Below are 26,873 nucleotides of genomic sequence, written 5' to 3'. Positions count from 1 at the left end.
AATCTTGTTCTTCTAGGTATGTAAGGCTATCATAGTGTTGGACTAGTTCGTCCTCACACCCTACATCTACTTTCAGATCAGTAAAAGAGTAATCTAGGAAACTTTCCCTAGATTTGAGTATTCTTGAGATAAGTTGATTTTGAGTTCTTGAATTCACGTTTCTTTTAAAAGTTATATTCCTAATTATCGAATAGCTATATTGTTATTGAGATCCTTCATATCATGAATCATAACTCTTGAATTCATAATTCAAATTCAAGAGAGAGTTAAGAGTAGAGTTCAAGAAAGCCTTTGAGTTCAATTGTGAATCCTTTGAGATCAACTATCGATTTGAACTAAGTTTTGAGGAAGTAAGTCAGAGAATGAAAAGAGTCACATACATGAGTTTCATAATGTTATGTAGACCTATGAGTCAAGTCGTTAATGCCCATAAATTCTGCATGAACTCCATAAGTTGAGTATCTTTGAGAGGAGTAGTATCTTCAAGTTCTAAGTCTTGAGTATTGAGTTCCTAATCCGCTTTGAGATTATATTCCAAAGCATGGGACTATTACATGTTACCCATAAAGTCTTTGAGTTGAATTGTTCATGCCCATAATTCCACATGAATCCTATAAGTCGAGCAGTCTTGAGAAGAGAAGTATCTTTGAGTCCTTGAGTTGAGTCGTTCATGGTCATAATTCCGCATGAACCCTCTGAGTTGAGCATTCTTGAAATGAGTAGTATTATTGAAGTTCTTGAATTCCAAGTATTTGAGTTCTATCTGTGGTTATTGAAAACCTTGCATTGAGTCGTTCATATCCTTATTCGACATGAACCACATTTTAAGAAGTCTTTTACAAATGTTTTACCTTTGTTTTAAGACTTAAGTTTTGAGTTTAGTAAAGAGTGAAGAGTAAAGTTTGAAGTCCTTTTCTTCAAAAGTATATGGGGACTAAGTATTCCCAAAGAGTTTATAAATGTTTTCACATTTAAATAAGAACGGAAATTGAGATTTCCAAAGGGCCTTCGGGCTTGTTTTAAGAAAAGAGTAATAGCTTTCTAAATGAAGCAAGTAGGGAAACTGAGATTTCCAAGATAGCCTTTGAGCTAAGTTTTTGAGCAATTATTTCAAATCAGCAGAAAGAAGTATGTTTTTAAAACATAAGAGCTAGTATATTTTTGGGAGTAGTATTGAGGACCGATATGAGGGAGAGTTTAGATAACTCACAGCCCCCATAAACCATGTAGCCATCATAGGTAGAAAAGGGTCATACTTTTTAGATGAACCCTTTTCACATAGACTAGTGGATCCATTAGCAGTTCAGGTCCTATACCTTTGGCTGGGTATAGGATGTGCTGGCAGCGTGAGGTAGATCGCTGTATCATCTCTATAGCTCTTATGTGATGGTTGTCGGTTAGAGAAACTCCCACAGAAGTTATTGTATTTTTATATACATCAGTTTATTGTATTTTTATATACATTTCAGAGTTATGTTGTATCCTTGCATGCACACAGATTTGACAACATGTTTTTAAATAGTTTGTTTCTTTATATTGCACTTGTTTTAAATTGATTTATATTGAAATGAGTTCAGTCATATTTAGTTGAGTATTCAAAGTTGAGTATTCAGAGTCGAATATCATATTTTTGAGTCGAATATCATATCTTTGAGTCGAATATCATATCCTTGAGTTGAGTATCTAATCTCGGAGTTGAGTATCTTATCCTTGAGTACTTCTGAGTTGAGTAAGATTGAGTAGTTTTAAGTACCCTTGAGTATTCCTTGAGTTGAGTAAGTTTGACAAGAGGTAAGTATGTTTCATTTCTATCAAGTTTCAAGCTTATGTTTATGTTTTAGAATTCCTCTTACATGCTCGTACATTCCACGTACTGAGCCATTTGGCCTGCATCTTCTCATGATGCATACACAGGTACTTAGGATCATCAATTGGAGCTTCGTTGATACATCAGAGAGTTCGAGTTAGCTATGGTGAGCCTCCTTGCTTTCAGAGGATTTCATTTACCTTTCAGTTATATCAGTTGTTAGGATGTCGTGGGTCTTGTCCCGACTTCCATCTTTATCAGTTAGAGGCTTCATAGATAGTCAGTATAGTTGAGAAGTCTGTGTCATTTATTTTATTAAATGTTTTAAAGACTAAAGTTTCCTTTTTATGGCGAGTTCTATATATTTTATTATACAGAGTTTTCTTTGGACTTAAAGTTTGTATTTAAGTTTTATAAACTTTTATTTCAGTTTTTAAGCTTTGTATGCTTGAATTAGTTTTCCTATTGTAGTCAGCCATGATGAGGGTTCACTTGTGGACCAGCAATGGTCTTCGAGTGCCGGCCACGTCCAGGGTGTAGTCTCGGGTCGTGACAAAAGGTTTGCTTTCTGATGTGGACTTCTGACATTTCGTTTTTATTTTTCTATAATTTTAGACTTTCATTGATATCAACAGAGTTAGAGATTTCCAGCTAAATGTCAGCCAAGGAGGAGGTTGGGGAGAGTCTTGCACTTGTTGTATATAATGGGAGTGCATCTACAATCAATGAATCTGGGCTTCAACTTTATCTAGTTTCTGAGTATGACTCTGGTGAAGGTTTACCATATGCTCCTATGGATTGACCAAATGTTGGTGATAAGTAGGGCTGGAGGACAGGGAAAAGAGCTACAAATTCAGGCACCTTCAAAGATAGATATTTGTATCTTCCGGAGCGTTTTCAGGCACCAAAAGATGGAAAGAGAAATGCCTTTTGAAGTAAGACTTCAGTTAAAAAGTATCTCCAATATGAGTATCCTGGTATGGATATCAATCAATTCTTTGCCTCATTCAGTTGGATGATTCCTTCAAAGCAGTCGCCAAGCTCAAAAGGTTAACTTCGACAAGGCTCTTCGGTATATATCATGTATATAAAGACTGAATGTGTGCTGAAAAGAGTATATTTATTAATGAAGCAATGTATTAAATATAGTTACATGGAAAATAATAAGACTCCTAAACAACTGAACTAAAGTAATCTAAATAAATAATAACTGTTGAATTAGTAATGCAATCCTAATACGACTAAACTACTGATCTTAATACGACTAAGCTACTGAGTGATGTCCTAACGCCAGATGTTCTAATACGCCCCCTCAAGTTAGGCGATGATTCACTAAGCCTAACTTGAACAAATTAGACTCAAAAGCAGATTTAGGAAGTGCCTTGGTGAGAGTGTCAACAATTTGATCGGCGCCATGGACATGAACAACACGAACCCTTTTGATTTCAACATAGTGGCGAACAAAGTGAAAGTCCATGGCAGCATGCTTCACACGGCTATGGAGAACAGGATTCTTGCTCAAGAATATGGCTCCAAGATTGTCACAATAAATTGTGGGTAGCTGATATATTGGAAAGTGCAACTCATTTAGGAGATTGGTGACCCATAAGGTTTCAGAAAGTGCATTAGCTACGAACCTGTATTCAGACTTGGCGGAGGAGCGTGAGACAATATTTTGCTTCTTTGAGGACTAATTAATCGGATTGTGACCAAGAAATTAGATGTAACCAGATGTAGAAACTCTATCAACAATGTCCCTACCCTAATCTGCATCAGAGTACACATGTAGATTGAATTCATCAATAGGAGTAACGCGTAGGCCGAGTTGAATGGTACCATGTAGGTATCGAATAACGTGTTTTACAGCCTTCTAGTGAAGGTTTGATGGTGCTTGCATGAATTAAGAAAGTTTGTTGACTGCATAGGCTATGTCAGGTCTAGTTAAGGATAGATAGTGAAGCCTACCCAAGACTCGGCAATAACGTGTAGCATCAGTCAAGTGAGTTCCATCAGATAAGGTGAGTAACTTAGATGCACTCATTGGCGTGTTAACACTCTTGCAGTCGGTCATTAGCTCATCATTTAAAATTTCATTCACATAATTTGCTTGGGTGAGAATTAAACCGTTAGAGTTGTGTATCACTTCAACACCAAGAAAATAGTGAAGATTACCTAAATCTTTAATAGAGAACTTAGAAGCAAGAAAAGTGACAACCTGATTGACACTTAAAGTATTGCTCCAGTGATAATAATATCATCGACTTAGACAAGGACGAACAATGTATCACTTACACCATGTCTGACTAGTAGTGAGGCATCATATTTAGTCTTAACAAAGCCTATGAATGAAAGATAACCCGTGAGGGCATTGTACCACGCCCGAAGAGCCTGTTTCAAGCCATAAATTGCCTTTCGCAGGCGACATATATGCATTGGTTTGTCATCACTAGTAAACCCCGAAGGTTGAGCCATGTACACTTCCTCGTCCAAGTTGCCTTGGAGGAAGGCATTATTGACATCCAACTGGCGAAAATGCCAGTTGTGACAAAGTGCCACAGAGAGGACGATGCGAATTGTGGTGGGCTCGACGACTGGGCTGAATGTGGCATGAAAATCAATGCCCGACCTTTGAGTAAAGCCTTTTGCAACCAGGCACGCTTTGTATCTGTCGATGGACCTATCAGCATTTCTCTTGATCCTGAAAAGCCACTTGCAGGATATAATTTTTTGGTCGGGTCAAGAGGAACAAGTTCCCAAGTCTGATTTTTAATTAAAACATCAAATTCATGTTTCATTGCATAACGCCACTCAGGGTGTTTTTGTGCTTGTTTGACAGTAGTGGGTGTGACAGTGGGGTTCAATTTGGCTAGGTAATCAAAAATCTTTTTGGGTTTGGTGATATTGTTTTGGGATCGAGTGACAGCATGGGTAGGAGGAGACGAACATTGAGGCGGTGAAGGAGAGAGTTCCAACTCGAGGATAGGATAGGCTGGTTGAAAAGCCATGGGTGTTGGTGGGATGGTGTTTCTACGTTGATAGACACGGAGATGAGAGAAGCAGCTTTGTGTGTTGGTTGGGATCTGCGTTTGTGAGTTTGAAGGGAGGTGTGGTAGTTCTAAACGCTGGGCAGTAGATATAGGAGAGGGGTTCTGGGAATTTGGAATTTTTGAAGATGAGGAAGATAAAAATTTACCTGGAGAGGGAGGAGTTGTAAGAGGTAAATCTGTTGCGTCTGCTGCTGATGCATTGTCGAATAAGGACTGTGAGTTTGAGTTGTCATCGGATTGGGCTGGAGATGAAGCAGATGGTGATGGAAAAGCTGGAATTGTGCTTGCTGCTATTTCTAATGGAGTTGGCAGATCAGTAACTATGGGAAGTGTGGGTGTTGGGTTCGACGAACTTGACATTGTTGGTTTTGCCCATTCTAGGTGAGCTAATTTAATGGTAGTATTGGCGAACAATGTCTTAAATGGAAATACATCCTCAACAAATCGCACATCTTGGGATAAATACACCTTTGCAGAAATTGGGTCAAAACACTAGTGACAGTGATGGGATAATGAGAAACCAAGATAAATACATGGGGTAGATTTTGATTCAAGTTTATTTTTGGAGTATGGTTTAAGCCATGGATAGCATAAACAACCAAAAATCCGTAGGGAGTTATAATCAAGTGATTTTCGAAGTAATCTTTGGAATGAGGATTAATTATCTAGGTGAGAGGTTGGAAGACGATTGATGAGGTAGACAGTGTGATGGCATGCAAAAGACCAGAATTGGGGTGGGAGGGACGCCTCATGTAAGAGTGTTCTTGCAGTTTTGATGATATGACGATGCTGTCGTTTTGTAAGTGCAACTCGTTGGGGTGTATAGGGTGGGGTGAAGAGGTGTTGAATGCTGTGAAGTGAAAGATAGGAGTCAAGACTTTTATACTCACCTCCGCCATCAGTATACAATGATAAAATTTTAGTGTCAAAATGTTTTTCCATCATAGGATGAAATTTTTGAAAGATCTCTTTAACTTCACTTTTCTTTGTTAGTGTGTAGAGCCAAGTGTACTTCGTATATTGATCAACAAAAATACAATAATACAACTTTTTTTCAAGAGATAAGACTGGCGATGGCCCCCATAAATCACTAAAAATAATTTGAAGTGGTTTAGAGCTAGACAGTGATAATTGGGTAAAAGGATGCCGATGAGCTTTGTTAGATAAACAAGAATTACAATGAAAGTTTTTGTCTCGCTCATGAAACGGTAGTGAGAATTTATTTAAAATAAACCTAAGAACTCTAGAGTGAGGATGTCCAAGACGTTGGTGCCAAGTAGTGAGAGGACTAGATGTGGAGATAATGTGAGTTTGGGGATGTGAGACAGGCCACTCATACAGTCCATTGTTGGTCCGACCGTGCACCAGTGGCTTCCGCGTTTGCAGATCGTTCACAACAAAGTTAAAAGGGAAAAATTCAATAGACTTAAGATTGTCTTGACATAATTTAGAAACTGAAAGAAGCTTGCGTTTAATGGAAGGTGCACACAGGGTGTGGGTTAGCTTAAAAACATTCTTTGATGCATTTAATTTAGTAAAACCAGTGTGAGAGATAGGAATTTTGTTACCATCACCCATAGAGACATCCTCGTTACTGTGGTATGGCTGTAGGTTGTGCGGCTCTGTTGTGATATGATGGGTGGCTCCTGAGTCAACTATCCAAGGGTTGGTGTCCATCGTAAACCCAGCGACATAGTTGGCTTTCGCTTCAAAGTGATTATGAGACTTCGAGCGGCAAACATTGGCAGTGTGGCCAATTCTATTACATAGTTGACATCGAGTAACACCATTTGGATTGGAATTGGACTGCCATTGTGGTGGAGTGCTTGGACGCGAATTTTGGCGCCATTGTTGAGAGTTGTTCGTTTGTCTACGATTGTTGCGATTATTGTAGTTAAATTTGGTGGGAGTAGCAACTGCAACAGTGATGGTACTAGGTAGTTTCTTAGCATCCTCGTGGCGAAGGAAGAGTTCAAAGTCCAGTAGCTTTTCAAACAGTTCCTCATAGGAGATAGCTGTATCGCGTGCACGAATGGCAGCAGAGATCTCACGAAATTCAGGACCTTGACCACTGAGTATTTTGACGATGAGTTCAGGAGTGGGAACAGGAGCACCAACAGTGGCTAACTCATTTGAAAAGGACCGAATAGTGTGAAGATATTCAGTAATGGAGCGAGAGTCCTTAGTGACACGGGTAAGCTGATCACGCAAACTGAAGACTCGGGTTTGAGATTTGTTCGCATAAGTGGTATGCAAAGCATCCCAAGCTGATTTAGACGAGTCAGCGGCAGTAACAGTAGAGGCAATAGTGGGTTCGATAGAAGCCATGAGGGCATTCTGGATGAGTTGGTCCTGACGGAACCAAGTTAGGAAGGCAGGAGTAGGAGATATGTTTGCGCCGAGAGTAATCGTGCAACCGGGGGACGGAGTGGTTCCATCGAGATGGCCAAAGAGGTTGTTGCCATACATAAGCATGGAAAATTGGGCTTTCTAGGTGGCGAAGTTGTGACCACCGCTTAGTTTGATGGGTAATTGGGATGCAGGATTGAATTGAATGATAATATTGGTACCCGTCGTGCTATCAACATTGACAACTCTGGGATTGTTGCCATTGTTGTTACCATTGTGATTGGTCATTGTTGCTGATCTGCGTGAGGAGGAGAAAAAAAATTGATCATACTCGTTAGAGCGTGAAGAGCCCTGATACCATATAAAGACTGAATGTGTGCTGAAAAGAATATATTTATTAATGAAGGCAAGAAGGTATTAAATAGAGTTACAGGGAAAATAATAAGACTCCTAAACGAACTAAACTAAAGTAATCTAAATAAATAATAACTGCTGAATTAGTAATGCAATCCTAATACGACTAAACTACTGATCCTAATACGACTAAGCTACTGAGTGATGTCCTAACGCCAGATGTTCTAATACTGTAGATATTTATTCAGTTGTTGTATCAATTAAAAGAAACAACACTTACCACATATATAGGTCACTGTGTATACTAAACTTCCAAATAATTTTAATATTTACGGAGTTGTGTGTAAGGACGGATTCTAAATCACCTGTCTCACCCCTTGGCCTTTACATATGTATCCTTGTCCATGGACTTTGTTCCATCTCTAATCTTTACGGAGTACTTTATTTATTTCCTTTTCTGTCAAATGTGAATGTTATCATACCAGTTACAAGTATTTGCAGTTTACCAAACAAAATGTGAAAATTTGTATAATGCTGCTAGGAGTAAACTTTGTTATGTTCTCATATTTAATGGGAGTATTTAATATTTCTAATACTCATTGAAAAGTATTTTGAATATCCATTAATTATTCAAGAGAAGAATGGATGTAGCTCATTATCCAATAACTCTACCTACAGGTAGTATATATATATTTTGGTTAAGCTTTGAGTTGCTCATTTTACTTTAGAAATTATTAGGGAAGTCATTGACATCCATTTTTGGTCGAATTGTGTATTATAGGTATCAAAATATATAAACGTGTAAACCTGTTTTATAATGTTTAATTATCCACAACAGAAAAATACCCAATGTAATCCAACAAAATGAGATTTGAAGAGGGTAAAGTGTATGTTGAGCTTACTACTACCTAGGTAGAGAGACTATTTATGATAGACCCTCAGCTCAAGATAAATAACAGTCAAAAGTAGTATAGAGAAAGAAATAACATAAATGAAAAAGTTATAGCAAGATACTATAGTCAATCTTACAAATCAACCTGAACAAAAGTAGAAAACAAGGTTAAACAATAATTGAACTACAAAAAGAAATGAATAATAACCAAACTCAAAGGTGGAAGGAGAGAAATAATAGGAAATTTGAAGATATATCCAATTTCATTCACAAGGTTAAATGGAACTGCATTGTATATCTATTGATGTGGAAATATCGTGGATTAACTAGCACACAATCACAAACACAGAAAAAATAGAGAAGAAGAATAACACAAAGATTTAATGAAGTTCAGTTAGGCCTACTCCTCCCAACAAAAGCATAGAGAGTTTTCCATTGTGAAAGAAAAGAAGAAGCTTACAATACTTTTTAGCCCTTAGGACTACATTGTGTATCATGTACCATGTCTTAGAATCCCCAACTATATCCCCTATATATAGATCCCAAGTGGCCCCAAACCTATAAGGAAAAGGTTTTCCCAATCCTGTAAGAACAATATTTTCCTTTTTCAAATCTATTAGGACAAAGGGTCTCCTAATTAAACTAATAGGAATTATAGTTTCCTAAAATAAACAAGAGAATAATTCAAGACATAATTAACAAATGTTTGCTTTGTCTTGAATTCCTTTCATCAATTAAACTAACACATATCTGCCTTGCTCCAAGCCCTCCAAAGGGCTTACTGAGTACAACTCACACCAATCAAGTCTTGGCAATGCCTAAAATTATTGGTTCGGATTGTCTTGGTCATCATATCTCATGTATTATTATGTCTAGACACTTTCTTTACATGAACAACCCCTTTAGATACAACATTTCAGATAATATGATTTTTGACTACCTTTTGTCCCTTGGGCAATGAACCAAGCTTCCATGCTTGATTATTTTGAAGAGACTCAATTTTTCACCCATAGCATCAACCCATCGATCTACTTTTGAACTAGAAATAACTTCTTTATAGCTATTAGGCCCATGCACATCAATGGTCTCTGCAATTGATAAAACAAATTCTATAAAATTTGCATATCTAAAAAGGTTTTCAGTAACCACGTTTGCAAATCTTTTTCATTGGTTGATCACTCTCTTTTTCTTACATGTTGCAATGCTATATGATTGTTGTTGTATATGTGCATTATCATTATCATCTTGATTAATGTCTTTCACCTCCTCCACTTTTGAACTATTGGGCTGAGCTAGTAGAGATTCAACTTTTATCTCTATGCGGTCACTAACACCGTGATTTGTTTCTGCAATTGGCTTTGCCTTCTTTTGTCTATTGAGGAATATTCATTGAGTTTCACATCCATTCTAATAATTAGCCCCCGAGTCTTTTCTTCTGTGCACTACAATCTGTAGCCTTTCACTCCAGTTGCATACCCTAGAAAAATGCACTTTTTTGAACTCGGCTCAAGTTTTCATCCCTTACATGAGCATAAGCACGACACCCAAATATTCTTAAATTTGAATAATCAACAGGCCAACCGGTCCAAACTTCAAAGGGAGTTTTAAACACAATAGTTGTAGATGGATATCTATTGACCAAATAACAAGTTGTATTGATGACTTCAGCCCAAAAATCCTTGATAACACATGAGTGAAAGCATACTTCATGCTCTATCACAAAGTGTTTTGTTCATATGTTATGCAACACCATTTTGTTGTGGTTTTCCAACACAAGTGCGGTGTCTCACTATGCCTTCTCTGTTGCATAAGTTATTGAACTCTAAGTTGCAAAATTCCAGCCTATTGTTAGTTCAAAGCCGTTTAACTTTTCTTTCGATTTGCCTCTCAACCATCGTTTTCCATTTAACAAATGTTGAAAATGTCTCATCTTTTGTTTTCAAGAAATACACCCATACCCTTATTGAGTAATCCTCAATCAAAGTCATAAAGTACCTTGTATCAGTTTTAGAGGGAATTATGTTTGGACCCCACAAGTCCGAATGTATATAATCTAACTTGTCTTTGGTCTTGTGTAAAGCCTTCTTGCTGAACTTTACCCTTATTTGCTTACCAAACACATAATGCTCACAAAAATTTAAAGCATGATTTATGTAATTATTCAACAAGTTCTGCTTGTTCAACAAAGACAATCCCTTATCACTCTTCGCAGAAGCTACAATTGCTTCCCCTTCAACTTCATTGGCTTGTAGACAACACAGTCCAGAAGGAAGCTTACCCTTAATGAGTACCATGGAGCCTTTACATACTTTAAGTGCTCCATTCTCTTAGTGAAACTTACACCCTTGATCATCCAAAGTCAAAAGAGAAATCAAATTCCTCTTCATTCAAGGAAAATGCCAAAAGTAAATATTTCTGATAATGCCATCGAACATTCTCAATTTGATGTTACCAATCCCCACTTCCTCTAATGAATTATCATCACTTAGGTAGACAATCCCACTCGTCTGTTTGGAAGTTGCAAACTAATTCTTGTATAGGCACATGTGAAAAGGTGCACAAAAATTAAGAACCCAAGAATTTTGCCTATGATCAGAACTCACAACAAAAACTTCCCCTACAAAATCATTGTCATCAGAATTATTATCATTGTCAACAATATTTGTTGAATAATCAAATATTTGCTGAGCAATCAACTTTTGCTTCCCCTTTTTCTCCATTAGTCTAGGACAATCTCTTTTGTAATATAATGACCCTGCTCCCTGTACTCATAGCAGTTCTGCTTCCTTGCTCCTTTTTCTATTAAAATCTGTATGTTGTGTTCTTCCCCTACTCACAAGACCTTCACCCTCAGTTTTGCTATCTGGAAAGTTCTTCTTCAACTCCTTCTATTTTAGTGCATTACTAACATCATCAAGTGAGATATTGTCTTTCCCATATAGCAATATATCATCAAAAGTATTATAGGATGGTGGTAAAGAACATAACACAATTAAGGTATGTTACTCAGTTTCAATTTTGATATCTACATTCTTCAAGTCCATTATAATTGAATTAAACTCGTCAAGGTGAGTTTTGACCGGTTTACCTTCATTCATACGGAGATTGTATAACCTTTTTTTCTAGTAGAGGAGGTTTTCAGCGATTCTTTTAGAGTATAGATCTTCTAACTTCTTCCATGTTGATGCTGAAGATTTCTCTTTAGAAATTTCCTGAAGAACGCTATTTGTAACACTTATGAATATCACACTCAAAGCCCTTTCCTTCAGGTTTGCTTGTTCTGTTTCTTTCAACACTTTTAGGAAATCCTCCTTGGTTGCCTTTCATAATCCTTATAACACCAAAGGCGATCTAATTCTAATCTTCCATAGACTGAAATTAGACCCCCCGTCAAATTTCTCTATTTCATACTTTATTGAAGATGATGGAGACGTCTTAACCCTTGATTGTCTAGAAACCCTAACCAAGCTCCAATACCAATTGTTGCAGAATTATCATGGATTAACTACTAACACACAATCACAAATAAAGAAAAAAAATAGAGAAGAAGAATAACACAAGGAATTAATGAGGTTCAGCTAGGCCTACTCCTCCCAACAAAAGCAAAGAGAGTTTTTCACTATGAAAGAAAAAAAAGAAGCTTACAATACTTAAGAATCTCTTAGGACTACATTGTGTATCATGTACCATGTCAGAGGATCCCCAACTATATCCCCTATATATAGATCCCAAGTACCGCCAAACCTATAAGGATAAGGTTTTTCTAATCCTATAAAAACTATATTTTCCTTTTACAAATCTATTAGGACAAAGGGTCTTCTAAACCAATAGGAATTATAGTTTCCTAAAATAAACAAGGGAATAATTCAAGACATAATTAACATCTATATTTTTGGCGTAAAGACACATGATAAGAGGATTCATATCAACTTTTATAGTTCTTGGGATCCTTGTAAGTACTACACTTTTTGTTCTTTTATGATTTCCTAAAGGTACCCAACATATCCTTAATGTTGAAGTATACATTGTTACCAATTCGAAAAAAAAGTTACCAAACTCAAAGACAAGAAACTACAAGGATAATACTATGACTAATAATACAAAGAAATAAGTGAAGAAACACTTAACTATCTAACTTACCTTCTACCCTAATTTGTGACCTCCATAATCCCTAGCTATCTAAGGTCATGTCCTCGATAAAATTAAGTTGCGACATATCATGTCTAATCACATCTCCCTAATGTTTCATTGGCCTACCCCTACCTCTCTTGAAACCATTCATAGCCAAACTCTCACACTTCTGCACTAAATCATCTGTGCATTTTCCCTGTACGTGTCTGAACCATCACAACCTCGTGTAATGACCTTGAAGGTCATTTTTTAAAACTTTTGGAAAAATTATCATTTTGCCCCTCTCGATAGTTGACCCAAGTCATGCTTTCAGTTTATGAAGTTGGTTTTAAAATCGGATTGGAAAGTTGAGACTTTTGGAAGTTTTAGAGTTTTGGAGACCTCAAGTTGTTAAAAGTAGGTTTTGGCAACAATCGGAGCTATGAGTCTCGAAAGGAACTTTAGTCTGTCCCATCAGCTCCGAAATGCGAAATTTGGTCTAGAAGTTTAGTTGTTTTCAATTATGGAGACCTTTCATGGATTTGAGCCTTAAGGTAGAAGTTTAAGTATAATTAGTCCAAGAGTTGACTTTAGTCAACATTTGGAGTTTGAACGCTCGAATTGGAATTCTGATGACACCATTAGATTCAGAAGATGATGTGAGTTCTACGTGAGGTCTTGGTTGAATTTGCAGAGGTTCCGGGGGCAGTTTAATATTTTTGAGTAAAAGTTAGTTTATTCCGACTTAAACGGATACTGGGTCAAGGAGACTTCGTATTCGTGTCCCGACGTTCATTAAGTCTGGAACGTTGAGTTTAGTTGGGTAGCATATCTTGTTTGTGTATGCGAAATTCTGAACGAATCCTGAGGGTTCGTTAGGTGATTTTGTTGAGTCTTGGTGTTTGCTGATGTGTTGTATCAGATGCATGTTAAGTATTCTTTGTGATCACGCTGCTCTTGGTCGCGGTCACATTGGTATGTGGTATTGTACTTCACGATCGCATGGAGGATGTTGCAATTGCAATAGCATCTTGAGCATCGTGATCGTGTGGCCTTGGATCGCGATCGCATGGTCAATTAATGAGTTGACCAACATTACTTATCGAAATTGTGAGGTATGGGGTCGCAATCGCGAAGGGTAGAAGTGACTTGGATAGATTTTTTTTTCCAAAATTGGCATTCATCATCATTTCACCATTTTTGAACTTTGGAAGCTCGGTAGAGGCGATTTTAAAGGGGCTTTTCGAGATTCTTCAATTGGGTAACGATTTCAACTCCCCATCCTTCTTACCCACTGTTTACTTCAAGATTTTATTACCCCATCAATAGCGGCAATTTATTTCTTAATTTTGAAGTCAAACTTTGTGAGTTTTCTCAAGAATTCGGATTTTTAGGAATATGGTGATTTGAGCTTTCATTACAAATATCTAGTCAGTCCACACATATTTTTATTTTTTTATTCCCTTTTGGTGGATCATTTTATTTTTAAAGTGAATTTTGTCCATGATTATACAGTCTGTGCACGTAGTCAGGGACGGAGCTTAATTGAAAAATTACACCATATAGATAGGGAAAATGCTTATTTTTTTGCATATCTGTAAGTTGTTGAATCTGCTTGGCATAATTTTTTTTTTTGAATCTTTGCTCCGTCACTACTGGTAGTTTACTAACCTGATGCCACTTTTTTTTCCTTATTGAGGATGGCGGACTTACATGATATTGATTTTGACTCAGATATGAAAGAGAGGACTACATCTGCAGGGACAAAAATGCAGCCTTTACTGTCTGATTCTCCTTTCGGAGCCATTACTTGTAAGGCTGGTAACCGAATCTGTAGCAGTTTAGCAGCAGAAAACCCTTTTACGAAGACCAGATTTTGTGATCTCTGTTGCAGTGAGCCTGGTTTTTGTGGAGACTGTTGCTGTATACTTTGCAGTAAGCTTATCAGTTTGGACTATGATGGGTACAATTACATTCGATGTGAAGCAACAGTAGTTGCTGGCCACATATGTGGACATGTTTCCCATCTAGAGTGTGCTCTACGAGCTTACATGGCTGGGACAGTCGGAGGAAGCATCAATTTGGATGCAGAGTATCTCTGTCGATACTGTGATTCAAGGACGGATTTGGTTCCACATGCTTTGATGCTTTTAAACATTTGCACATCCATTGCTTCTTATGCTGACATCGAAAAGATTTTGAATGTTGGCATTTGTATTTTGNNCTAGAGTGTGCTCTACAAGGTTACATGGCTGGGACAGTCGGAGGAAGCATCAATTTGGATGCAGAGTATCTCTGTCGATACTGTGATTCAAGGACGGATTTGGTTCCACATGCTTTGAAGCTTTTAAACATTTGCACATCCATTGCTTCTTATGCTGACATTGAAAAGATTTTGAATGTTGGCATTTGTATTTTGCGTGGCTCGCAAAAAAGTAGTGCAAAAGAGTTGTAACATCGTATTGAATCAATCAATGCAAAGGCATAGCTAATTGATTAATGGTACTTTGTTTCCTATGATGCTATCTTTTTTTCCAGTTTTGAGGTTTACAATTACTAGAATGGCCAATTTCATAATCATATCAGCTTATGAAAGGAGTCAACATTCAAGATGCATTCAAAAAGGAAAGCTGTGTGGATAGCACTGGTAACTTCTTTGTCTTGTCATCGTCTTGTTTGTGTTGATCTGTCACTTTGACTTGAATATCCATATTTGAGCAAGATATTTCAGTATATGCAAATGTGGTTATCTTGTTTTAAGTATCGTCTATTTCATGATACAAATATATACATCTATGTATTGTAAGTTTTGTCTATTTCCGTACTTACCATTGTCCACAAATACCAAAATCACTTGTTGCAACTAAACTACAATATGACCAGAAAATAAAATTGGAGAGCCTTGTAAAGAGTACTAAAGAGGAAATGAATAGCTTACTTAATAAGATTTTGGAACTTTGGTGTAATAAGCCTAAAGAGAAAGGAATGGATCACTCAAGGATCTCTTGTAGGGTGCTGTTTTGGTCAATTGCAGCAATAACATCTCCTGGCATAGAGAGTTCTGCCTAGCCCGTATGGCATAGAATTGAATGTCACATCCATGATCTATCTCACCACATTAGTATGTGAAACATAAGAGGATGGTGTGGGGGTGGGGAGGTGAATCAAAATTCTTTTCGAATGTTAGTCAAGTTATAATTGGTCGACTGTTGATTTCTTCAAGTCGACTACCCTAGAGATTAGACGATTAGATAAACAACATATTATATAAGGCATAAAGAGATAAAAGATAGTTGACACAAAGATTTTTATACTAGTTCGGATCACCGATGTGGTGCCTAATCCAGTCCCCTTGGGTTACAAGGGTTTCCTTAGAGCTTGAATGTTTATGGTTAGACAGCTAGCCTGTTGTGAACTCCTTGACCTGAAAGATTCCAATTTACTTGTCGATCACATCCTCTACTCTTATAGTTTTCTAATCTCTCCGCATCTTTTCTTTTCACTTGAAAACTATATTGAATACAGTGATAAAAAGAGTGACTAGAGTTTTTGGTCAAGGGAAATTGTGCAATCAAAGTAGTCGAAAGATAATCTTATTCATTCAGTACCCAAACTTTAAATACTACAGATAAGAACAACCTACGGCTAAACTTAAACTACTACCTGAACTCCTAAACACTAGGGGAGTCTAAAACAGTATTAGTTACCGTAACTAATAATTACAGTAACTATTGCTTAATACTTCTGTGATGATGATCTGCTTTTATATTTCTTGGCTGCTTCTATACCGTTACTTGGACAGAATTGAATTGATATCAATTAGCTGATCTTCAATCAATCTCTGATTTGGAATGTCACTGAGATTGATCTGAGAAGAAGAGAAGTTGTGCAATCTTCTTCTCTGATTTTCAGTGTTTTGCTCTTAAGGTAACCCAAGGGATTTTCAAGCTGATATTCAAATTTGTCCGAGTGTCATGTTATTTCTTGTGGTTAGAGTGTGCTCTTTTCCTTCATTCAAAACTATCTTAGACAAATCATTCTTCCTTGATTCATGCCTTCTTTTCACAGATTTTGGTTGTCTCATTTTTTTTGGCGCAGATCATTTAGGATTAGTGTCATCATTAAAACATATATTAAAATATAAGTTAATGAAGCTAACAATACGTGTTATTGGTTCTCTTCCTTTAGCAATACTGCTCAGATTTACTGCAGCCTATTTGTTAAGCTGGTATATCCAGATAGATATTGTTGTTATTGTTCTAGTGACTCTTTTTGTTGGGCTTGATGTGCAACCATATTTTCTAATGATAGATGTCTATATGTTGTGTCTTTCGTATTTCTGGAATCTTGGTTCAGTACTCAATTTGCTAGTATTAACGAATCTTGTGGCAGTTCATACCCTACTCTATTTCTAATGTCATGTAGGATTCTTTTAATCCTTCAAATTTTGGACAATGGTTTTCATGAAGTTAATTTCTGGATTTTTCAGCTAACTCTGGTACCTCGCAAGATCAAAATCTCAGTCAGAAGCAAAAGACACTGGATGATTCCAATCTACCTAAAAAATGATTTGGTACATTGCTACTCGTACATTTATACATTATTAGCATATGCTCAAACAGAAAGAGCCCAAGTTTGTTCATTATTTGGCTATATACCTTGTTGTTTAAGTAAACATACATATGTATGTTAGAATTGGCAAGGACTTGCTGTTTTGCATATGTACTATTTCAAACAACTTCAGACATATGACGTTCAAAGTTAGTCTCGATAAAGTATAACTTTATACAACGTTTGAAGTTTTATGTGGCTAAAGTTGAGGTATATCGTATAAATGATTGAAGTTTAATCATTTTTGTTTAAGAAAGCATATACTCTGATGTACTAGTAGTTTGTTTAATTGATACATGAAATGTGAAAAAGTTAACTATGGTACAAGAACAAGTTGGTCAGCGTCTCTCCAAACACCTTTAGATCCATTATCAAACTCTCCACGGTCATGGTCATCCTTGGGCACCGTCACTATAAGTTCTCCATCCACAAATACCATTGTGGCCAGCTCCGGCATAGTCGAAGCAGACAACCTGTACCTCCATGTAACCACATTTAATTGTTCATCCTCACCGTCTCCATTTCCCTTTCTCACAACGATCTTCGTTACCCCAGGATGAATCTCTACTGCCTGTGCCCTCAGTTGTCTATCCCCAGCTCCTTCTAGTTCGATTTTCACCATGATACGGTAGAAACCTTCCTTCTCTTCCACCACCACATCTGCGTCAGAACGGAACGGCAATTCCAGAAAGTAGTTAAATACATGAGNCTCTGATGTACTAGTAGTTTGTTTAATTGATACATAAAATGTGAAAAAGTTAACTATGGTACAAGAACAAGTTGGTCAGCGTCTCTCCAAACACCTCTAGATTCATTATCAAACTCTCCACGGTCATGGTCATCCTTGGGCACCGTCACTATAAGTTCTCCATCCACAAATACCGTTGTGGCCAGCTCCGGCATAGTCGAAGCAGGCAACTTGTACCTCCATGTAACCACATTTAATTGTTCATCCTCACCGTCTCCATTTCACTTTCTCACAACGATCTTCGTTACCCCAGGATGAATCTCTGCTGCCTGTGCCCTCAGTTGTCCATCCCCAGCTCCTTCTAGTTCGATTTTCACCATGATACGGTAGAAACCTTCCTTCTCTTCCACTACCACATCTGCGTCAGAACGGAACGGCAATTCCAGAAAGTTGTTAAATACATGAGGAAGTCTCCGGAGTTTCTTCATTGCGGAATCAGCAGTGTGTTGTTGCTGTACTCTCATACCCTGAATTGTTGGGGTTGAAACGATAAGAAGAAAGAAGTGTTGAAAAGGTTCAGAATTCCAATAGCGCGATTTGGGATTCTATTAGCCCCTGATGGAAAGATTGATAATTGCATTAGATTTTTTGTCTGCAAAGCGCATTACGCATATACTAAATCAATATTAGTAAGTGGAGCATCTTTTATTTATCTCAAATTAAACTAATCTATCATTAATTAGATCGTAGCTTATGATAAAAATAATTAATTACTATATTTTGTTGATAACTGAGTATTTGAAGTGACATATAATTATTGGAGTGATGTAAGTGCCAAATGTGAATTAAAAAATTCATTATAGATTTTGTTTTTTAATTTTTTTTGATAAATTGCTCTTTAATTGTTTTCGCCAATAAGCAAGTCAATCGTGAACGAGGAAATTTCCTATTTGTTCATAGGCGTTAGACTAATATTTTTTTATTCCCACGTATTGTGAAAACCAGCTTAAACCTAATATGAACCAATACCATTAGCAGTAAATAGTAATTAACTATCGATTTTCTTAGAACTGCTTAAAAAGTTAGCAGATAAAAAAGGAAGATTAAGGAAATACTATATTTATCTGCTAATGTTTAAAACCTATAGTTAATAAAACCTATTCATACTCATTATTGCTACTCTGTAACGGTTGACACTAATCCTTAACTTTCTTGTAATGGTTGAACTTCAAACTTACCTTATCTGATTTGTGTCTCATATCTGGTGATGCATCTTCAGAGCTAGGTGGGCTCACATTGTGGAATCGATCTCTTATTCACGTCTGACCTGTCACTTTTGCCAATCTATTGAGTTTGAGTTTTACCCTACATAGATAGTCCATTTTTTTGGGTACTCAAATAATTGTGATAGAAAAATTGAAAACACTTCAATGTTTGGCTGAAAGCAAATGAGAAGTCCTCCGACATTTCTTGATGTGACACATGTCCCTTCACCTTTTATGCTTTGAGCACGTGTCTTCCTGTGATTGGTTAAAAACCATGGCCCACTATCAAGGCACAATGCTGATGTTTTCTTTTCAAAATCTATATAAGTTCTTCCGTTTTCGATTTACTTCCATCACACCTTCTCTTTAGAATTCTTTCTAGTCATTCTTCCAACTTTCAAGTTTTGCCGGAGTTTCATCAAAGATTACCACCTTCTTAACGATCATTTGACTGAATTTATCCAGAGTTTATGACATAATTATAGCTTAATAGGGGAGGGGGGAGGACAAAGTCAACAATAGCAATTTAAAGGCACAAACCACAATTTGAGGACGAGGATCTTTGTTGGAGAATGAAGATGTTCGGTGAATCTTTTTACAAATGACCCTTAAATTTTCACAAATGATTCGATCTAGAATTTTATCCTAAAATATTACGCACCCCCCTCCCCCCCCCCCACCCTTAAGTTTTTATTTTATAAAAAACCATCACTTTGGTTGTGTGCCATAGGTGTAGGGGGTTAAGCTTGACCACTACCATGTCCCTTAAGTTTAAAACCATTACCTTGGTCGACAATATATCCAGATGACAAGCGACCAATGAGACATGTCCTGCACCAATTCTTTCGTCATCAGGTCCTCCTCAAGTAAATCCCTCTCCAATAGAAAAACTTGAAATTCCCATTGCTATTCGCAAAAGTAAGTGTTAGTGTCAATCTGTATATTCCGTTACTAATTTTATCTCATATGACCACTTGACTCCCACATCTTGCTCTTTGATTGCTTCTCTAGATTCTATCTTTGTACCCAAAACAGTTCGAGAAGTTTTGAGCCACACTGGGTGGTATGATGCAATGCTCTAGGAGATAAATGCATTAGATGAAAATCACGCTTGGAATTTGGTGGACTTACCAAAAGGGAAGGAGGTAGTGGGATGTAAATGGGTTTATAGTCAAAGCAAAAACCTGATGGTTCTGTGGCTAGACTTAAAGAAGACTAGTGGCTAAAGGATATGCTCAGCCTTATAGAGTGGATTATTTTGATATTTTTTCTTCAGTAGCCAAACTGACTTCCGTTTGCTTGTTTATTTCGTTGGATGCTTATCAAAATTGGTCGCTACGTCAGTTAGATATCAAGAATGCATTTCTTCATGGTGATCTTCAAGAAAAATTGTATATGGAGTAACCACCCAGTTTTATTGCTCAATGGGAGAACGGGAGAGTCTGTCACCTGAAGAAATCCTTGTATGGTCTGAAACAAATTCCACGTGCTTGGTTTGGGAAATTTAATGAGGTAGTTCAGAAGTTTGGGCTTACAAAGAGCAAATGTGATCATTTGGTCTTCTACAGACAATCAATAGTTGGCATTATTCTTCTTGTTGTATATGTTGATGACATTGTCATCACTGGAGTGATTATGCAGGAATATATTCTCTCAAATCATTCTTGCTTTTTATGTTTCATACGAAAGATTTTGGATAGTTGAAATACTTCTTGGGAATAAAACTAAGTAGGAGAAAGAGGGGAATATTTCTATGGAAGTATATCCTAGACCTTCTTGAGGAAACTGAAAAGTCGGCAGCCAAGCCTTGTAGTACTCCAATGGTTCCCAATATACTGCTAACAAAAGGTGATGGTGATCCCTTCGATGATCCAGAGAGATGCATGAGATTAGTTAGAAAATTAAACTATCTTACTATAACTTGTTCGAGTATTGCTTTGCAGTAAGTTTTGTTAGTCAAATCACGTCCACACCTACAGTTAAACATTGGGCAGCTTTGGAACAAATATCATGTTACTTGAAAGGTGCCCCTGGACTTGGCATAGATTTAGCAACAACGGACATACTCGCATGGAGTGTTTTGCAGGCGCCGATTGGCTGGATCCAAGATTGATAGAAGGTCTACTACTGGCTATTATGTTTTTGTGGGTGGAAATTTGGTATCACGGAGAAGTAAGAAACAAAATGCTGTATCTCAATCTAGTGCAGAATCTGAGTATTGAGTTATGGAAAAATCAACATGTGAGGTTATGTGGAGTACATCACCTCTTAAGTGAATTTGGGTTGAAGTATCCCACGCCAGCGAAACTTTGGTGTGATAATCAAGTTGCCCTTTATATATCCTCAAATTCAATGTATCATGAAAGAACTAAGCACGTCGAGGTGGACTGCCATTTTATTCGTGAAAATATCAAGAAATCTTCATTTTCACGAGCTATGTGAAGACATGAGAGCAGTTGGCTGATATATTCATAAAGATGTTGAATAGAGCTCGAGTTAACTATTCGTGTAACAAGCTGGACATTATCAATGTCATGCCCCAATACTACCCTTTGACGTAAACACGGGACCTAGGATCACGAGTGACCCCAAGCTAACCCTAAAGCTGGCATATCATAAGCATACTGAAATATCTAAGAAGACATGAACTAATGCGGAAGCTAAATTAATTGATAACTGAAAGTGAGGAACATCCAACTAGTCTGAATACAATAAGCATACAAAGAGTTCAGTGATACTGAACAATCACTCAAATGCTAAAGCTGAATCTAATGTTATGTCTGAAAAGCCTCTACTGACTAGAGTTGCTGGGACATGCCCCTAGCTAACTCTAGCAAAACTGAAACTGAAATAAAAGATTGAATATGAAAAACATGTATATTGTCGTTGAAGTATGGAGATTCACCACTGAAGCTGTTGAATATGGATCGGGAACCGATCTATGCGTGATCTGGTTGCTGAGGACCTGAACCTACATCATGAAAGGATATAGCGCAAAGTATGCGTCAGTACTTGGAATGTACTCAGCATGCATGATATAAATGATAGCTGAACAAATACATAAGCTGAACAAAGCATAACTGAGCAATGACATAATCTGAACAAAAGTGTAATTATTGAAATATAACTGAAAAGAACTAAACTCAATGCAATGACCAAGTACTGATTATAAACATAACATGCTGAGATTGAATACTGAAGTATAAACTGAAAACCTGGTCAAATGCACTACAGTCTGACTATGGGAGCTACTATTAACCGACATAAAACCATGTGAGCTAACCATGGAGTTCGATGTATACGTCCCATCGAGAGGACCCAATATACCTTGCCAGGAGTATAAAGGCATGACTGACATGATCACTAAATCTGATGACCACAGAGGGGACTTATAAACCTACGCGGGAATATAGTTCTGGGACTATGAGGGTACGCCGAACCCTAGTCCAACTCGGTGCTAAGCCTACTACCAATTGGAAATGTGTATCTAACACAACATAACTGAAATGCTGGATAGCTCAATATTCTGACATGCAAATCTGAGAATGCACATTTAGGTACTGACAATGTAACATTCAAAAACTGGAGCATGTTTATCTGTTTAACTGACCTAGGAAGTATAATTCATGAACTAAGAGAAACTACACAACTAAGGTTCTGAGTTTCATGCAAACGACTAAGTAACAATTCCACAAAAACATGATAATTCGATTAAGAATACTGTAACAGCTAAATCACAACCAATATCTAAGGTTTTAGAAACCCTAGGTCTAAACAAGATATAACGAATCAAGAATCTGATTGAATTCTAGGGACCTAGTGGATGAAAGGAATCCACTAGTGAAATCCCACATACCTGGTGATGAAATCTACGGAGAAATCCTTCAATTTCGGGCTTGGAAATGAAGAAATCCTTCTGCTTGTTCTTGAGGGGTTGGTCTACTCTTTCTCCTCTTTTCGCTCTAAGTTTTGGTAAATGAATCGCTTAGGGTAAAATCTCACTAGAATATCAGGCTAAAACAGACCAAACGACGTATTTTAGGGATAAAATAATTAGGAAAAGACCCAAATACCCCTAAGCTAATAGTCGACCACGACCTACGGACCTTGACCGATGGACTGTGGCCTAATCAACGATCCATCTTGGCAGTCCGTCGTTTGGCTTCTGAGGCTGGGTTTAACGCTCATGATCTACAGACCCTGAACCACGGACCGTGGTCCCACTTACAGTCTGTAGGTCCTGCCATGGGTCATGACAGACACACCCCTTAGAAACTAACTTTCTTGCCTTAAAGTACGAAATGAAACGACCCTTAGGCACTGTTGAATTGGTTTTCAATTCTATAACTGGTTCACTGGAAACTGGAACTTGACTACTCGAATTCTACGATCTATTAATGCATAACAGGTATGAAGCCAGTCCATACCTAGAATGACATCAAAATCTACCATGTCTAACTCAACTAAATCAGCCATGGTTAAATTGTGATTGATGGAAACGGAACAATCAAGATAGACTTTTTCTACTAGAATAGACTCACCATCAGGTGTAGAAACACTGAAGGCTCAAGAAGTTGCTCAGGAAGAACATCAAAATTGAAGACTTGGATCATACCAGTGACAATATCTAGCGAATCCTCTTGCTCTCGGCGACTAGCGATAGCATAAAGATGGTTTTCTTTTCCGCCTGTCCTTGAAGTAGCTTATCTAGATGCAGCTCTATCTGGTGGAGTAGCTGAAGAAGACTGGGCTCTATTGCCCCCATTACCATTACTCTGTTTGCTTTTAGGACACTCTCTCATCAAATGACCGTTCTGGCCACTCTTGAAGCAACTAGTGGAGCTATCACGACACATCCCTCAGTGGTTCCTACCACACTTAGCACATGCAGGAGTCTTAGTACCCTCTTGTGGCATACTACCTTGAGAATGCGCAGGTCTAGCTCTGAAGTTCTGAGAATTCTAACTATTGTACTCACATTTGTTCCTAGTGCAAGTGCACTAGCAGATGATGGAGCAGGTCCCTTCTGTTTCTGTTGGAAAGAAGACCGGTTCACATTACTCTTTTGCTACCCGGATTCATTCCTTGATGTCTTAGCCCTCTTATTCTTAAACTCTTCTCTATCCTTCAACTAGTCCTTCTTAACTTGTTGCACATGGGTCATTTAGCCTTTCTATGTCCATATCCCCTATCAACATCTCTGCCTTGACTTTCTTGCTTGACTAACGAGACAACCCAACAACAAATAAACTAATCCTACTCCTTATGTCATCAACCATCTCTTCGCTTCTCTTAGCTCACGATGAAAGAAACGCCTCATGAAAGCACTCTCAAAATAGTCCAACTCATAATCGGTTACGCGTAAACACGAGTTAGAAAGAAACTTTTTATAGATAAAACTCTAACGCACGAAATAAGTATGAAAGAAGTGAAGGAATTCCTAAATGTTATAGCCTCCTAATTATAGATGTGGCGTGCATCACACCGATAACTAGGACTCTACAGACACGACTTCATAAACTCCCTAGGACTTTTGAACTCTGTGCTCAGATGCCAAGTTTGTTACGCCCCGAGCCTACACCCTGGGCGAGACTGCCACTCGATACCCATTGTTGTCCCCAAGCGAAACCTTAGCCTGACTTACTTACTCAGCGGAAGACTTAGACATAAGAAACAGAATCCAAATACAAGATAACTCAACATGTCTCAAACTGAACTCATAATGTTTTAAAAATAAACATTTAACTTAGCCAAAATGGCAACTCAAATTTGAACATAAGCCAGTAACAAAATGATGACGAATGAACTAACATATGACTGGCTATCTATGAAGCCTCTAAACCAACTGAGATGGATGTCGGGATAGGCCCACGACATCCTAATGAACTAAAATGATAAAGTAATGAAAAAGAGGGATCCTCCGAAATGCAAGGAGGCTCACCAACAACTCTGAAGCTCAACTAGATCAACGATGCGCTGGATGCTGATCCTGGTTACCTGCTTCTGCATCATAAGTCGATGCAGGCCAACTGGCATTAGTACATTGAATGTACGAGTATGCGAGTTGGAATGCTAAACATAACTTAATCTTGAAAAGAATCTGAAAGGAACTGAAGAACTTACTTGGCTCAACTCAACTCTACATAACTAAACTCAATTCAATATAAAGCAGTTTAAAAACAAGTGCAATATAAGGAAAAGCTGTTTAAAACATGATGTCAACTCTGTGTATTTAGAAATACAATAATAACTATGTATGTATGCAAAGATATAATATGAACTCTGTTTGTGTATAAAAATACAAAATACTGCTGTGGGAGTTTCTCTAACCGACAACCATCAATTAAGAGCTATAATGATGATACATCGTTTTACCTCACACTGCCAAGGACCGTCCTATACCTTGCTGGGGGTATAGAACCTAACTTACTAAGTGAATCCACTATTCTATGCTAAAAAGCACTAAGGGTTCATCTAAAAAGTATGACCCTTTTCTACCCATGATGACTACATGGTTTATGGGGGCTGTGGGTTCTCTGAACGCGCCCCCATATCAGTGCTCAATACTACTCCCAAATATGATACTAGCTCTTTATGTTTAAAAATATGACTTCCTGCTGTGGTTTGAGATGATTGTTCAAAACTTAGCTCAAAGGCTATCTTGGAAATCAAAATTTCCTCTCTTGCTTCATTTAGAAAGCGATTACTCTTTTCTGAAAACTAGCCCGTAGGCTCTTTGGAAATCGAGGTTTCCTTTCTTATTTAAATGTGAATTTTTTTTAAACCCTTTGGGAATACATAGTCCCCATATACTTTTGAAGAAATGGACTTCAAACTTTACTCTTTACTCAACTCGAACTTTAAGTCTTAAAACAAAGTTAAAACATTTGAAAAAGACTTTTGGAAAACTCTAAGAACTTCACTTGACCTTGATCTTAACTGCTTTTGACTTGACTCTTAACTGGTCCTTGAATTGAATTATGGATTCAAGGATTGTGATTTGTGATTAGAAAGATCTCATGATGTTTAGGAATGATTTTAAATAGCTAAACACGGGAAAATGATCAAGAATCAATTCTAGGGAATTGCTCTGCGATGTGAAGGTGATTTAAAATCTTAGGCCGCGAATTAACTTTTGAGGCAGAACGGTCCATGACCGCTCCGCGACGTGAGGATGAATTTTTCAAAACTGTGGGGTGGGTCCGCGACTCGACCTGGGCACCAGATTTTTCTCAACTTTTTCCTTCTTCGGTTTTCTAGCCCCAATTCGCCTAAACCCAAGTACTTTTCTCAAATTCTCTTTAGATTCAGATACCCAACATTTGTACCCATGAGCCTAACTCAAAAGAAACTTTAAAACTCGACATAAAGATCTCAAGAACTTCTCAATCAGCCCAATTCAAGAACGAAAAACAAATTCAAGAATACCATTCAAGATTCATCAATTCTCACTTTCTAGCACAAACTTCGCTTAAATAAACATGATTGTTGTGTGGGTGAATGAACCAAACGCTATGAAAGACTCATATACCTCGTAGGGATCACCCCTTGTCGAAATCCATAAGCTAAACCTTCAATAACGATGAACTTTGCTCCTCTTCTTTTCTCCTCTTGCGTTCTTTCTCCAAAAACCCTAGCGTAAATCTCCAATTGCCTAAACTGAACCAATTCAGTTGTGACCCTTAATTCATTCACCAAAAACGTATTAAAATAATAGGGTATGGAAAAGACCAAAACACCCTTTACAAAT

The 26,873-nt window shown here is 37.5% G+C and overlaps 2 protein-coding genes and 1 pseudogene across 2 annotated transcripts in view; 1 reads left to right on the top strand and 2 right to left on the bottom strand.

The window, feature by feature from the left end:
* Positions 1–15,014, top strand: part of LOC125874436 (uncharacterized) — a 15,814-nt gene extending 800 nt beyond the window's left edge. Inside the window, exons 2-4 of the mRNA XM_049555329.1 lie at positions 2,748–2,839; positions 14,259–14,610; positions 14,808–15,014. Of these exons, the coding sequence (XP_049411286.1) occupies positions 2,748–2,839; positions 14,259–14,610; positions 14,808–15,014 (651 nt within the window). The remainder of the gene's footprint in view (positions 1–2,747; positions 2,840–14,258; positions 14,611–14,807) is intronic.
* LOC125874446 (uncharacterized) overlaps positions 1–26,873 on the bottom strand; it is a 341,050-nt gene that overhangs the window by 87,265 nt on the left and 226,912 nt on the right. The gene's annotated exons all lie outside the window — the stretch shown is intronic.
* LOC125872256 (uncharacterized) lies at positions 17,487–18,498 on the bottom strand (annotated as a pseudogene).

The sequence above is a fragment of the Solanum stenotomum genome, chromosome 8 (genome assembly GCF_019186545.1).
Source record: "Solanum stenotomum isolate F172 chromosome 8, ASM1918654v1, whole genome shotgun sequence".
NCBI lineage: Eukaryota > Viridiplantae > Streptophyta > Magnoliopsida > Solanales > Solanaceae > Solanum > Solanum stenotomum.
Note: the sequence above shows the minus strand (reverse complement) of the source record. Positions and strands in the feature narration are given on the sequence as shown.